This window comes from Corvus hawaiiensis, chromosome 5 (genome assembly GCF_020740725.1).
Source record: "Corvus hawaiiensis isolate bCorHaw1 chromosome 5, bCorHaw1.pri.cur, whole genome shotgun sequence".
Lineage (NCBI taxonomy): Eukaryota > Metazoa > Chordata > Aves > Passeriformes > Corvidae > Corvus > Corvus hawaiiensis.
Genome location: NC_063217.1, coordinates 8,501,088 through 8,514,731, shown reverse-complemented (window position 1 = coordinate 8,514,731; position 13,644 = coordinate 8,501,088). Strand labels below are relative to the sequence as shown.

The 13,644-nt window shown below is 44.3% G+C and overlaps 1 protein-coding gene and 1 long non-coding RNA gene across 7 annotated transcripts in view; one reads left to right on the top strand and one right to left on the bottom strand.

Annotated features, from left to right (window-relative positions):
- Positions 1-3,866: 3,866 nt before the first annotated feature.
- On the top strand, positions 3,867-5,909 carry LOC125326130. The gene is made up of 3 exons (XR_007203702.1): positions 3,867-3,931; positions 5,162-5,260; positions 5,752-5,909. It is a non-coding gene; the product is annotated as an uncharacterized LOC125326130 (long non-coding RNA).
- Positions 5,910-6,508: 599 nt separating this feature from the next.
- The window catches only part of FGFR3 (fibroblast growth factor receptor 3), a 55,221-nt gene continuing 48,085 nt past the window's right edge, over positions 6,509-13,644 (bottom strand). For all 6 annotated transcript variants that reach the window (XM_048303991.1, XM_048303992.1, XM_048303993.1 and 3 more), the window contains exons 13-17: positions 13,448-13,570; positions 11,804-11,874; positions 10,250-10,387; positions 9,717-9,822; positions 6,509-9,629 (exon numbers count right to left, since the gene is read on the bottom strand). In XM_048303991.1, coding sequence (XP_048159948.1) covers positions 9,465-9,629; positions 9,717-9,822; positions 10,250-10,387; positions 11,804-11,874; positions 13,448-13,570 — 603 coding nt within the window. In that variant the 3' untranslated portion in view covers positions 6,509-9,464. The remainder of the gene's footprint in view (positions 9,630-9,716; positions 9,823-10,249; positions 10,388-11,803; positions 11,875-13,447; positions 13,571-13,644) is intronic.

Sequence of the window (13,644 nt, the reverse complement as noted above, 5' to 3'; positions counted from 1 at the left end):
TGGAGATTTCTCCTAACATCTGAAATGATGGTATTTTACAGGGTTCCTTCAGGTTGCCTGTAATAATGAGGAAGTGTCTCCCTTTTGGAGAGCTGCCCACTCTTTTTGGGCTCATACAGTTCTTACATTCTTCTCTGTTCATAAAATCCATGCGGTTCACTGATCTGGGCAAGGCAAATATGAGTTTGTATCCCTGACATGAGGATTGTGATGCATTCAGAAAAATTAACTAGCCAACCAAAATTATTTTGGATTCTGTAACCTCAGAGCAACCCCTTTTGCCAGTAATTTCTTGCCCTTTTTTTACCTTGTAAAAATTTTTTAAATTCTACTTTTGAGTGCAAGACTTGGAAAAGCCACAGCAACAGCATGCTGTAATGTTGTAATGAATGAAGCACTTACCTTTCTGTTTTCTGAATATCCAGTAACAGCCTTGCTTTTGCAAACCCAATTCCTTAAAATGTCACTAAAATTCTCAAAGAGTGAAAAACGATAGTGGGGTTTTGCATGAAATGGACTTGGTATCTGAAGGCTCTCACAGGCTCAGGTGTCTTAACTCCTGTTTATTTTTTTAAAAGAGAGAAAAAAGTGATCATCACAAATAAATGCTAATTTGGGATAAAACCAGAGTGTGCATGTATCTCCTATGTGCTGAGACCCTTTTGACGAAAAATCTCATCACAAGTAATTAACAATTAGGGGGCACAGGTGGAGGTGGAAGGAAGTGCATCCAGAATGTTTCAGCCTACCTGAGACTTCCTCCAGTTTAAGGCAGAATTACACTCTTAGTGGCAAACATCAATAAAACTGGTAAGAAATACTAAAATCCTCCATTTCTCCTGGATTTTCAATAACTGCAGAACTTTTCCTATGCTGAAACTGTAACTAGCAAGCATATAGATGCAACTATATATGAATAACAGTGTATTTGTTAACTAGCAGCAAAAAAACTCTTGCAGAGAAAAGAGGAGTGATGCCCACATGGCAGAGCTTCAGGTATACCCTCCCGCCCTCTCAAAGACATTGATCTGAGCAGAAACACCGATTTTCTGCTGTTATTAGGCTGCAGGAGGTCCAGCTCCACTCATCCATCACAAACCTCTTTGCTCAGCATGCACAAGGAGGGATGGGAGCTCCTTTGCCTTCCTCCCTTGCGGCCTGGAGCCAGCAGCCCTGTCTGGATTCAGCCTCACAGGGTATGTTGCATTAAAATCTAATAGTCACTGTGCTGTCCAGGAGCCAGATATGGTGGTTTCAGACCTTGGTGGGTGCCTTGCCAGATGGAAGTCCCTGGTCACCAGGACTGTATTGCACAGGCTCTCCTCTCTCTCGAGCTATTTGAAAGATGGTAAAACTTGCAAAAGCATTACCTAATTTTCAGGTATTTTTGCCATATGAATATTTCCTTGAGTAGTTTGTGAAAGGCTTTTTGGCAGATGTTTTTTTATTATTTGAGTGTTTATACACCCCAGGCTGAGGCAATAAGGGTTGTTCTGAGTGGAATGTCTTTTTTGAAGAGGGAGACTCTGCAGGGTCTCATCAAGATGGTCCAGGTGTTCTCCGAGAGTTTGACCATAAATGCCTTTGGGAGGTGTTTGCAGAGGTTTTGCATGAGTAAACCATAAACCTGCAACAGAAGCATTCCATAGGAATGTATGCACTGACAAGTGCATTTCCACAAAAGCATTTTACAATGCCAGATCAAACAGGCCTAGAATTTACCTCCTGCATCTCTTGTGTAGGTTAGAGTTGGCTGCATGGTTTCCATCCAAGAAAGAGTATCACCAGAAATTTGAGTTACCCGTATAATAAGAGCTCTGAAATGACATTCAAACTACCATGACTTTGAAATTCTCACATGCACGCTGTAAATGAGTGGCCCTTTCTGACAGCAACACATTACCAGTGTGTGAACTCATGAGTAACTGGAAAGGTGTTGCACTTTCTAAGGAAACCATCTGACAGCTTGGAACTTTCCCTCCTTTTGTGAAGATTACTCAGCTTTCACCACCCCTGCTCCCAGCTCTGCTCTTCTTTGGTGTCCATGCTGCCATGACCAGCTGAACATCTCAGTGCCTTTGTGCTGACACGCTCAGCACTGCCTGCTCAGCAGTTTCCTAAGGGTTTAAGGTCCACGCTCCTGTAGTTATCACCCTGCTGGGATTCCTTTGGCCGGGCCAGGAGCTGTGTGGTGGAGGCCAGACTGCTGCTAAGGCAAGACACTGCCATCAAATGGGACAAGACATCCCTAAAAGACCACATTAGGCAAAACCCTAGGACTGGTACTAGGTGTCCTGTGAAGCCACTGGCCGATCTGAATCAATTAGATACATTCAAGAGCCGATCCTGTCCCGCTGCTCAGCCCTCATGGAGGTGCACAATGGAAATATGGTGGGCATCATCCGTGTAATGTCAGCATCTAAGTGCACGTTCTTCCCGTGTGGAAGATGTGTGTGTGTCACTCCAGGACAGGAAGGCTGTTGTTTTGGAATCCTGTAATGGGCAATTAGCATCTGTAAATGCTCTTTGGGTTTGTTCCTCCAGAACGGCCTCAGGCACCATCACCTCCGGGACTGCCAGTGCCTGTGGGACAGCCATGACTGGGACAGACAAACGCTGCTGGGAGGCACAGGAGGCTGAAAACAAATCTCTGTCTCCTGCAAAGAGATTACCTGTCAGCGCTACTAAAGCAGGTTTAATACCAGGGTCTGCTTGAAAACTTCTGCAAACTGAAGCTCATTTGTTGTTTGGGAGAAAGCTGGCTTTTTCTGCCTCTATTACTGGTGTGAAAGTGGAAAAATTGGCTGAAACTGATAAAAGTGTTTTCTGCCTTGCTGAGCAGTCTGGACAAGTGTCTGATGGAAGGTCAGCAGAAAGACTCATTTCTTGACTAAGTTATTTGCTCGGTTGGGTAAAAAGATAACTGTGCCACCCAGGAAAGACAAGGAATGATTTGTCTTGTGTTCGGTTTGGGCATTTTTGGCAGGATCTGAGCTACCACATAGAGCAACATGCTGGCTCCTGGGAAAGTGGCAAGCTGCTGGCTGGATCCTGGTTGTTCAGGCAGCTGTTTTGGCTGTGCAGGAACATGCCAGGAGTGCATGACAGCACTCCTTCAAGGAGCTTCATGTTGTGTCTGTGCAAGCTCTGACCACTAAAAGCATATAGCTCTTTGAGGCAGCTTCACTAAGAACTTGTAAGAATTCATTTGGGTCTTTTCCCCAGTTCTGCCAGTCTGGCAGAGACCTCAGGGGATGTGCCATGTTTTATATTGCCTTTCTCAGCCTTGATTTTCCGCTGTCCGTACTTCAGGTTCTGCTCCTCTCCTATTAAGAGGTTTTGATGGTATGAGTCAAGAGTTTCACCACTCCTGCTTGCAACCTGCTCTTTAATACAGTCTGTAACATCTAGAAGTCTCTCATTACACCAACATCCATGTTGCCTTTGGCTCAGGGTCAGCTGAACCCAGACTCAGTGCCTACCTGGCATGTAAGGCAGTGGTAACACCTCCCACCCCATCTCAGTGAGCACGCAGAGGGTGGCCAGGCAGCCCCAGAGGTGGGTGTGCACAGCATTTAGCTAAATGCCGTCAACAAGGGCAAGAACGGGTGTGTTATCACTGGTGTACGCGGATTATCCACCTTGTTCTGCCCAGCACCAGTTTTAGTTTGTGCTGCCCGATTCTCTGGCCAAATGTGTAGGGAGTGTACCCCAGCGTCCTGGAGGTGGGGAGGTACCTGATGGTCTCCTGGTGCCAAATATCCACTTGCTTTTACTGTTTAGATTTGATGCCCAATGCCTATTTGAATGTAGCATTGGGTTGGTAGATACACTTGGCTCTGTTCCATTTTTCTGCTCTCCTCTCCCAGCTGTGGTCCTTCCTCCCTGACGGAAATGCCAGTTTTGCCTGTACTGGAGCAAACCATGGCTGGTGAGTATTGCACGCAGACTTTGGCCTTTAGCAAAATCATCCTGGGACAAGCCCATTTGCACATTTGGTGAGAAATTTTTCTTCTACTTACATACCTTCCCATCCCCAGCTCCTGCCAGACACCACCACCCAAGAAAAAAAAAAAGGGTCTGGGACAGGGCTGGTCTTCGATGGGCACCATCAGGTGAAGTGGTCACCCAGTGGTGTGTGTGGGCACAAATGTCCCCACAGGGCTCTGATTGCAACACTGCACACTACAACAATGATTTCTTTCCTGGTTTTAGATAATAATCTTGTTGGGGCAGGGCACAATGCTTTTTCTGCTTGACATGTTGCTGACACCTGAGATGCTGTTTGTGAAAAACAACATGATGGTTATGAAAGAGAGAAACTAAATGAAAGATAACATGGCTGAGAAAGAGAAGGAAAAACAGGGTATAAGGAAGAGTGACAAATCCTTTCCCTGTCTCATGGTAAGCCCATGGTCCTGGGTCACAGAGCCCATGAAAGCACTTCAGCTCCTGGCATCTCCTCTGGCCATTCCCTCGTGTCCTCCTGTTGTTAGCAGCTCTGCTGTGTTGAGCAGAGCCATCATTCACCTTTTATTCTTTTTCATATCAGCACAACACATACCTCCATATTCCCTTTTCTGGAGATTATATAGCCCCTGGGAGGGATGAACTTGCTCAGAAGAGTCACCAGCAGGAAACGCCTCCTTTGAGAGTTTGAAATGGCACCAACCACCAGGAAACTTTGCTGTTATGGTTCTAGCTGCCTTCTCCTACTGACACTTGCAGGGCTTCAGACTTTTCTTTTGCCAAATCCTTCCTGTCTCACCATGGAGCCATGACCAATGGAAATAAATCACAATTTTAGGAATTTATTTGAATGTTGCTATGAAACAGGTCACAGCGGCCAGTGAGAGGCTCTATTTGTGTAGTCACCCACAGAGGAAAGAAGGCATTTGTTTTGCTTTGAAAAATAACTCTTTCATGTGTAAAGGGCATTTTGGGTTTGGGTGGAAGGCTGCAGCCACTGAAGGGGAGATGAGCTGCAGCAGGCTGTTCGTTCAGTAACACAGCTCAACCAAGTAACTTTGCAAACTTTCCTTGAGGTTGTTCTGTGCGTTGCTCAATGCACATCACACACTGCAGCCAAATATTCATTCTGGGATTAGAACTGGATGCATTGTAGGGCAATTAAAGTAAAATATTACCCTCTCCTCCCTAGGCCACAAGCAAACACGGCTGCGGGTGAAGGCCAGCAGAGAAAGAATGACATCATGAAACCCGAGAGAGAACGCAAACACCAAGCCAGCACCATGTGCAGGTCAGCCTCTGCACAAGGACACACTTTCCTCCTTGTGACTTTGACTTCTGTGCTCTCTGTTTGCCCAGAGGACTTTTTTTTGGGAAAGCTTTCAAGCACAGGTGTGCTACATGCCACAGCGCACTGCAGACAGATCTGGCCCTCTCCTGTTTTTCCAGTCCTGGTGGTAACAAATGGAGCACTACATCCTCACCACCCTGCCATGATGAAGCAAGTTCCTCATGAGCCAGCAAAAGGACATTTAGCCATGCTCTGCCTGCAGCCCTGGATGGCCAGGGCTTGTCCCCTGGCCCATGCTGCTCCTGCTGCTGCAGGGCTCAGGGCTGGTCACCAAATTGTGTCCTTAAAGCATGGAAGCAACTCATTTCAGGTAGCCAGACTCCTCTCACAACGCAGTGGTGCTAAAAGAACAGCATTTTTTCTTACAACGGCAAGGAAATGACCTAAACCCAATGTAATTCTTTAATTTTTTTTTTTTTTTTTAAATGCAGGGTGGAACAGTGCTGGTGCCAGTCCCAGTGCCACAGATATAACCTCTTTGGATGCATGCCATTCCATGCCCAGCTACTTAAAACGTTTTTGCTTAAAAGAGTTTGCTACTGTAAGCAGGCTATACATAGGTAGGTAAACTTGCACGTCAAGATCCAGGTGTCTGGGATGCAGTTTAACAGATCACGTGTAGGAATCAATATTAAAGTGCTGGTAGGATTGGCCCCAAGTTTCCCAAGCTGCAACACCCCCCTCCGTTGTCTGCTACCAGCAAAACCAGGATTTACTGAGTTCCCTTGCTTAACCCCCACCAAAGTCAAAGCCAAACCTGGTTGCCCTTTTCTCCTTGGAAGCCAGGCAGGATGAGGTCCCTCATGCCTGTCCCACTGGGCTGGGAGAAACCTCCCATAGGAGGGTTTAATGAGCAATTCCTGCCTTTTTGCTACTGGCAAAGGCTTAATTCCACATGAGAGTGGGGCTGACATCTCTGTGCACACAATGGCTTGTGTGGCTATAAACATACCCAGTAACAAATACAGAATACTCCCCTTCAACCAAAATTGCTATAAATTTATTATGAATACAAAACCTGAACTGGCCAGGACTCGCAAAGCAGCACTATAAAATTAAACCTTCCTGGCACTAGAAGTGCCAGTGCCTGGAACACTTGGTTTTGCAAAGGACCCTCACAACTGGGAATAAACCCCAAAATTTATCAACTTGTTTATTTTTTTTTTTGGTAGAAGTAAGTTTCCCATGTTAACAAAAAAGCAGAATAGTTTTATTTAGTGTTCATCTCACACCTTCGACAGCTGCAGCTGTCAGGCACAGAAATACAGTATTAAAATAAACTGAACAGAGTTGCTCATTGCAAAAATCACACTATGCAAACCTGTGGATTGTAACATCAACAGTATAAAATGTAACAAAATTGGAATTTTTAATTTTTTTTTACACTTTTAAAGATAATAGTCCAGGCTATAAAACTATATAAGCATTGAATAAGAAATGTTAAAGTCAATAAGTCTACAACAGATACATCTTGTAAAAACTCAATAAATTATATATATATAATTATAATATCTAGTAACATTTAAAACCATGCACAGTTTTGTACATTTTCTTTTTTCAGTACAGGAAAACTCTTTGCTTCGAGTACTTGGAATGTACACAATTAGCAGACATTTGTAAGAAAATACAAAAAAATTCTTTTTTTTTTTTATTCCAACAAAACAAAAATCTATAGAAATCTACCTTCTCAAACTTCCACTGAAGTAACCTCAAACTATAAATTATTTATTTTAGGATAAGGATTCTGTGGCTCTAAGAAGAAAAAAAAAATCTTAAAATGAGATGCTGTCATCCTGTTATTCTGCAACATTGATATGTAATACGCACCAGAGAAAAATGAAAAGAAAGAATTCAGGATGCAATTTGCTTTGCCTCTTTCTGGTAGTACATAAAGAAGTCTTCTGGACAAAAAAAAACCCACCCACAAAAAATCCTTAGCCCAAACCTCCCCCACTGTCAGCTTGATCCATGCTAACATTCTTTAGTTCACTCCTGTGCTTTTAAACAGCTATCTGGCATCGAGGAACAAAATAGCACAGCATTCTAAACACCAAAAATCAGGCAACACTGGCACTTTCCAATGTGTTAGATGCAAAAGAAATACGCAGCTGTAGCAGCTCTCCTGCAAACAGTGTCACTATTTTGCTCACATGGCATTTCTGAAGCCCGAAATACAACAGTACTGGCAAAGGGGAGAGAAAAAAACCTACCCCACATCATCCAAAGTCAACATTTCACTTTGCTGCATACTTGTTATTAAATCGACCACAAAGAATACCTTCATTTGAAAATAGAAAAATAAACACCCACACCCCCTTAATGCACAGTGGTTAAACTGATGGAAGAATTCTTGGCCCCGTTTTTCTGAAATATGTAAAAATCATCTCTCTGCTGCCATTTGTTTGGTTTTAACCACTGATGATGTATTGAAAAATAAACTTACCTTTGCTCACTGCAATCCAGGATAAACTAATATTTTTTTAATGAATACATATATATATTTATAACATTAAATGTAATTTGTTAAAGGACTGTACATCTATACATTCTTTCAATATTTCCCATAAACACAAAGGAAAAACTTGATTAATATATTTTTTCTCCATTTTTAATAAGTTAAAAAAAACACCCTTAAGTTTGGTGAAATTTAAAGTTTACAGTAATGCTATGCTATTTAAACCAATGAACAGATATGTTAATGTCTATAAATAACTTTACAAATATACATGTTAAGGTACAATTTTTAAAACAAAACTGTGAAGATATAAAACAAACAATCAAAAACATCTTTTCTTTTGCCCAGATCAGTATATCCTAGATTGCAATGCTCATATTTTGAGACTCTCTCTCAGTACTGCTTTATGTTGCATTAGTATTATACATTCTTTTCTTTTAATATATTTATTTATATATATACATGATATATTTATAGATATATACACAGATTCTCTGGAATAAACCTTTTTGATATAAGTTAAAGGCTCTTGCCTACAGGTACCCGTAACTTCTTTCTCCGAGTCACTGCACATAGACGGAGCCAAACCTCTGGCGTCAAGGGGTGGATGGAGGAGCTGCTCCCCCCACTCACCCTTGGCAAGCAAGAACAGGCAAACCCCAAAAGTGGGATTTATTCTCCCTCCCTCCCCCCACAATTGGCTGTTCTCAAAGGTCAGGATGTGACCTGAGATGCCATGTGGGCACCCAGGAGCCAGGTCTCAGGGCACCCTCTGCTCTCAGGTGGGTGATGCTCTGCTCCCCAGGGACCCTGTGGTCACCACAGGGTCTCTGCCCATCCCTGAGGTCTGCTCCTGCCTTGGCACGGCCCCATCGCTCCCAGCCCTGTGCGAGGGCCAAGGCACTGACACTTCAGATGACTTGACCGTCTCTTTTTACTAGTTTTACTTTCATTTCTCCATGACAATTTTCATTTTACTTAGCTTTGTTTTCTCTTCTTCCAGAAAGGATTCCTTCTATGTAGCTGGGTAGTACGATCATGAAGCTATAAAAACGACGACAACAAAAATATAGATATTTTTATAAATATATGAATCCCTGCAGGCAACGTGGCTTTTCAGCTCCACCAAAAAGGTTCATGTACAGATTGCATAAGCGAGGAATTTCCACATTCTTTACACCTTTTTTTTTTGCGTGTGTTTCTTTTTTTTTTTTTAAAGGAAGATTTCTTTTTTTTCTCTTCTTCGTATTGCAGGCACAGAACGGTTACTCTGGCACTCGGAAGGCAAGCGCGGAGGCTGGGAGGTCAGCACCCCCCAGGTTCAACATTCTGCGTAGTAAAGAAAAAACCCTAAAAACATGAAAAGTAAACAAAAAACAAACAAAAAATTCATCTAGGATAGATCATCTTGGCAAGAGATTAGTTCCTTCAGGCCAAACAGTGCTTCTTGACTTTTCATACAGCAATAGGGGAAAAAAAAAATTTAAAAAAAAAAAAAAAAATCATAAAAAAAGTTTGTTGTTTTCTTTTTTACCCTGAACAGCTTGTCAACAACACAAATCTCCAGGCACCATCACACAGTTCCACTGGAAGATCCTTCACTACAAGGTTTCATGCTTGGTGTCCCACACTTGTGCCTCCATGGGCACACTGCCCATCCCTCCATCTGTCCATGTGCCCTGGGGGTCCTCACGTCCGAATGAGGCCGTTGCAGGGCGGGTGCTTGGGCAGGCAGGGCTCATCGGGCAGCAGGTCATGTGCAAAGACCGAGTCGTCCCCTGAGGAGCAGGTGCTGTGGGTGTCCTGGCCGGCCGGCGAGTACTGCTCGAAGGGCACCGAGAGGTCCAGGTACTCCTGCCAGGGTGACAGAGCCATCAGTGCTGGGTGTCCCCCACACCAGGGACCAAGTGGGTCCTCCCACGCCCATCCCACCACACTCACATCAGTGGATGTCACGGTGAGGACCCTGTCCAGGTCTTCCACCAGCTGCTTGAAGGTGGGTCGCTGTGAGGGGACGGCATGCCAGCACTCCCGCATGATCATGTACCTGGATGAGGGGACATGGGACAGTCAGCCATGGTGGGGCCAAGTGACACCCACCCACCTGCCCACCCACCCCCAAATCGCCTGAAAGAACAGCTGTGGCCAACACAACTTCAGCTATGGCCAGCTAGGGGGGAAGAGGAGGGTTTTGTGGAGCCACGATCCTCATTACTGATCATCTGACGCATGACCGCGCTCCCAGAGCAGGAGGAGGACCTGTCCTGAAGGTGACACACCAGAGCTACACCCCCAACCAGCACCCGCCGTGTGTCACTCAGCAGCCATGGGCTGAGGAAAGTCTACCTGGAGATGGCCAGACAATTTGCCAGTGGGAATGTCCCAACAGCCCAGACCCAACAGCCCAGCGGGGTTGTATTTGTCCTCAGAGGGAATGGGGAGTGGAGCAAGGTCAGCACCCACCACACACTCACAAATCATGGGTGCAGTTTGCAGGTTTGTCCATCCGATGGCCTTCCTTCAAGAGCTTGAAGAGTTCCTCAACGGGAATTCCTGGGTATGGAGACCCTCCCAAAGTGAAGATCTCCCATAGTAGCACTCCAAAAGACCAGCTGGAAACCAAAGAAAGATCTTTAAAATTCAATGAGGTTTTTTTTCCAAGCCCCCCAATATCCCTTCCCCCTTGCTTGGCTTTATTTCTGTGCAGCCATGCATAGCTAACAAAGTCATCAATAGCATGACTAATTGCCTAGGCCATTTTTACTAGTTACTTGGAGATCTCTGCTGATCCAACTCAATAGCAAAGAAATCCCAGGCACCAAGTCTGAAATTGAAATGAGCATTTAATCAGATAGGTGACAGCCCATCTATCACCGCCAGCTCTTTGTTAGGTCTTCCACCAGCTCCACTGAATGGAACAAATCAAATTATTCATGCACGGCTTCACTGAATTGCAGGCTTGGAACCACAGGCCACTAATTGTGCAAGCTGATACCAAAACTTGCTTGTTACAACACTCATTTCACTGGCCAAGCCGGGAGAAAAATACCCCAACAAAAATCAGCAGAGCACTAATGTTACACACTTCAGTCCTGCAGCTGTGCTCTGGTTAAAAGTCCTTTTTTTCAAAAATATCTTTTGCCTTCTTCATTTTTTTTCTAAAAACAGGGATTATCTGTCTCTGTTTCACCTTCATGCACACTCATTCTCCTGTTCTCTAGCTTTGATTTATCTGTCATGCCCACTGCAGCATTACCTAAGCATGGAAACTATGATTTAAGATCAATAAAAGCCAAAGAATCTGAGAAATACAGAAATAGAAAAGAATCATTTGTCCAATTGCAAGCGGTGAGCTTTGGGGAAAAGGCAGGCTGGCTATAAAAATGCCATTATTGATCAAATATTACAATAAAAAGCTAGTGCACACGTGGAGCTGCTTCAGCCCTTGCAAAATTCAGATGTGTTACTGATTTACGTGTAAGGAGTGCTCTGCTGTTTGCTTACTATGCAGAGGCATTAAAACAGATGAGATAGGATTAGGAAAAATAAAGAAAATAAAAGAAATGGCAAAATTAATCAGAGACTACGTTTGCTGAATATTCTCTGATCAATTCTAACAGCAGACAGAGTATGTCAAGCTCATTCCACATCCCTGACTGAAGTGTAACTGTCTGGGGCAAAGTGTAGAGGATGCCGAGGGGATTTTTCATGGGGATTTTTAGCACAATTATTTTTCAACTGCTGGATGAATCACCTCATCTATAAAGTGGACAAGAAATACCTGCCTGCTTTCCAGTAATTTTTCAGCAGCTCCCTAGAGATCTTCAGATGAAAGCAACCAGATAACAGCAAAACAAAACCATGTGTGTGAAGATGCAGGTTGGAATTGACTCCTGTACTTTTGCATCCCCAGGCACCCCAGCAGTGAACAAGCCCTGGTCACGCTTAGCAGCACTTTTGTCTGTAAGATATTATAGGTGTAGATTTCCCTGTTGTATTAATTTTTTTTAAAGTGTGGGTTTGCTTACACATCGCTCTGGTGAGTATAGACCCGGTCAAACAAGGCTTCTGGAGCCATCCATTTCACAGGCAGCCGACCCTGTAATTAGGAAGACAATGGGAACATCCCATCAGCATATTCCCCCAGCCACAATGGCACCATCTGAATCTTCTTTTCTAATCCAGTTTGAACCATTTTCATTAACAACCACATCTGCCTTCCCAGTCACTGGGCAAAGCAGCAGTGGCCACATATAAACAGATTAGAGCATTTGATCCCTGGATCTTCAGTGACAATCTTTGCAGTAAATGCTCTCTGTAGAGGACTGTATTTCACTGCCAAAGCAGGTTTAACATATCAGTGCATCTAAATCTTTGCATGGGAACAGCATCCATTACTCATAGATGCAGTAAACTCTGTGGCAGAGCATAGGACAACACTTTCCATCTCTTTGGTTGGAAGGTATGGTTGACTCCAAGTCCAAACCCAGCTTAGGCTCAACTTGAAGGGAAACTTCCAAAGTGAAGGCAAGGGCCGGGTTCTCTAAGAAACAAATCCTGATCCTGCTGGAGGGTAAAGGAGGGGGTCTGATCCTATCTTACATCAGGGTCATAAACACAGACTGTTATGTGAGAAATACAAGATGAGAAAGACTAGATTAATCATAATTCTCTGGGGCTTTGTTTGGCCCCTGGAGGAAGACAGAAAGTACTGTTTTGTGTTTGAGCCATAATTTGGATATGGGGGAACTTTGTCCTCTTCTGACCCACTGTCTCACTGAGGGAGACAAGTAGAGATGGGACACAGGCAGGATACACAAATGGGACTATGCTCTCAGCTGTCCCACATAGCTCATTTGATCTGTGATTAAAATTCCCAATAATTGTTATTAATTTATGATTAAGAAATCCTGGCAATTAAGAAAGATTTCTGATATGCTATTGATCAGTATGGACATGGTGGGCTTTGAAGGACTGCTTGGACATTTAAATCCCCTGCAATCCCAAGACCCGCAGGTTCTGCACTGCCCTTAATCTTCCACGGCCGTCTCCTCACTCTGTCCTAGTTAGGATCTTTCCTCAGGGCTCAACATCTGTGGCAGGCTCTGTACCAAGACACGGGGCTTCTCTCAGCCCTTCACTTGCAAATTCATCTCTACAGAAAATATAAACAACTCCAGGCCTCAGCCCTTATCTGGGACCATCTTCTCACTCTTGGCAGTGGAGTCAAGGAGCTCAGATGTAAAAAAAGAGAGAAACGCGTGAAAGACAGGTAGATCCAGGTATACAAGAAGTGACGCTCCTCTGTCAAGGGCTCTGGTGAGACCGAGGTTGGCTCCTTGGGACCTTTATGAACAGACATGGAGCAGACTGGAAAGGGCTCCATTTCTGTTTGGGAGAAACCTCAGTTTCTCTTAGCATCCTGGCCAGAGCTGAGACCTCACAACCAGCTGCTGGCAGGACCAGGATGTGTCAGGAAAAACCCAGATGGTGGATACACTCCTGGGACCAGCCTATCTATAGTCCCTCCCTACTAGGTGAAGTCCCTGTCAGATTTCTTCCTCCTAAGCCCCTCTAGAAAGGGAGATGTGGGACAAGGGCCACTTGCTGCAGGGATGATCAAGTTCCCTGCCAGAAGGAGAACTGCGTGTGCTTGGCAGCTCTGTACTTACATTGGTGGTTTTCTTGTAATAGTCAATGTTGTGAACGTCTCTAGCGAGGCCAAAATCAGCTATTTTCATCACATTATCTTCAGTGACTAACACGTTCCTGGCTGCCAAGTCGCGATGAATGCACTGTGAAAGGTGAGCAAGTCAATAAATAAGGGCTCGTTAGCTGCTCACGCCTGGAACCAACAGCACCATGTGGT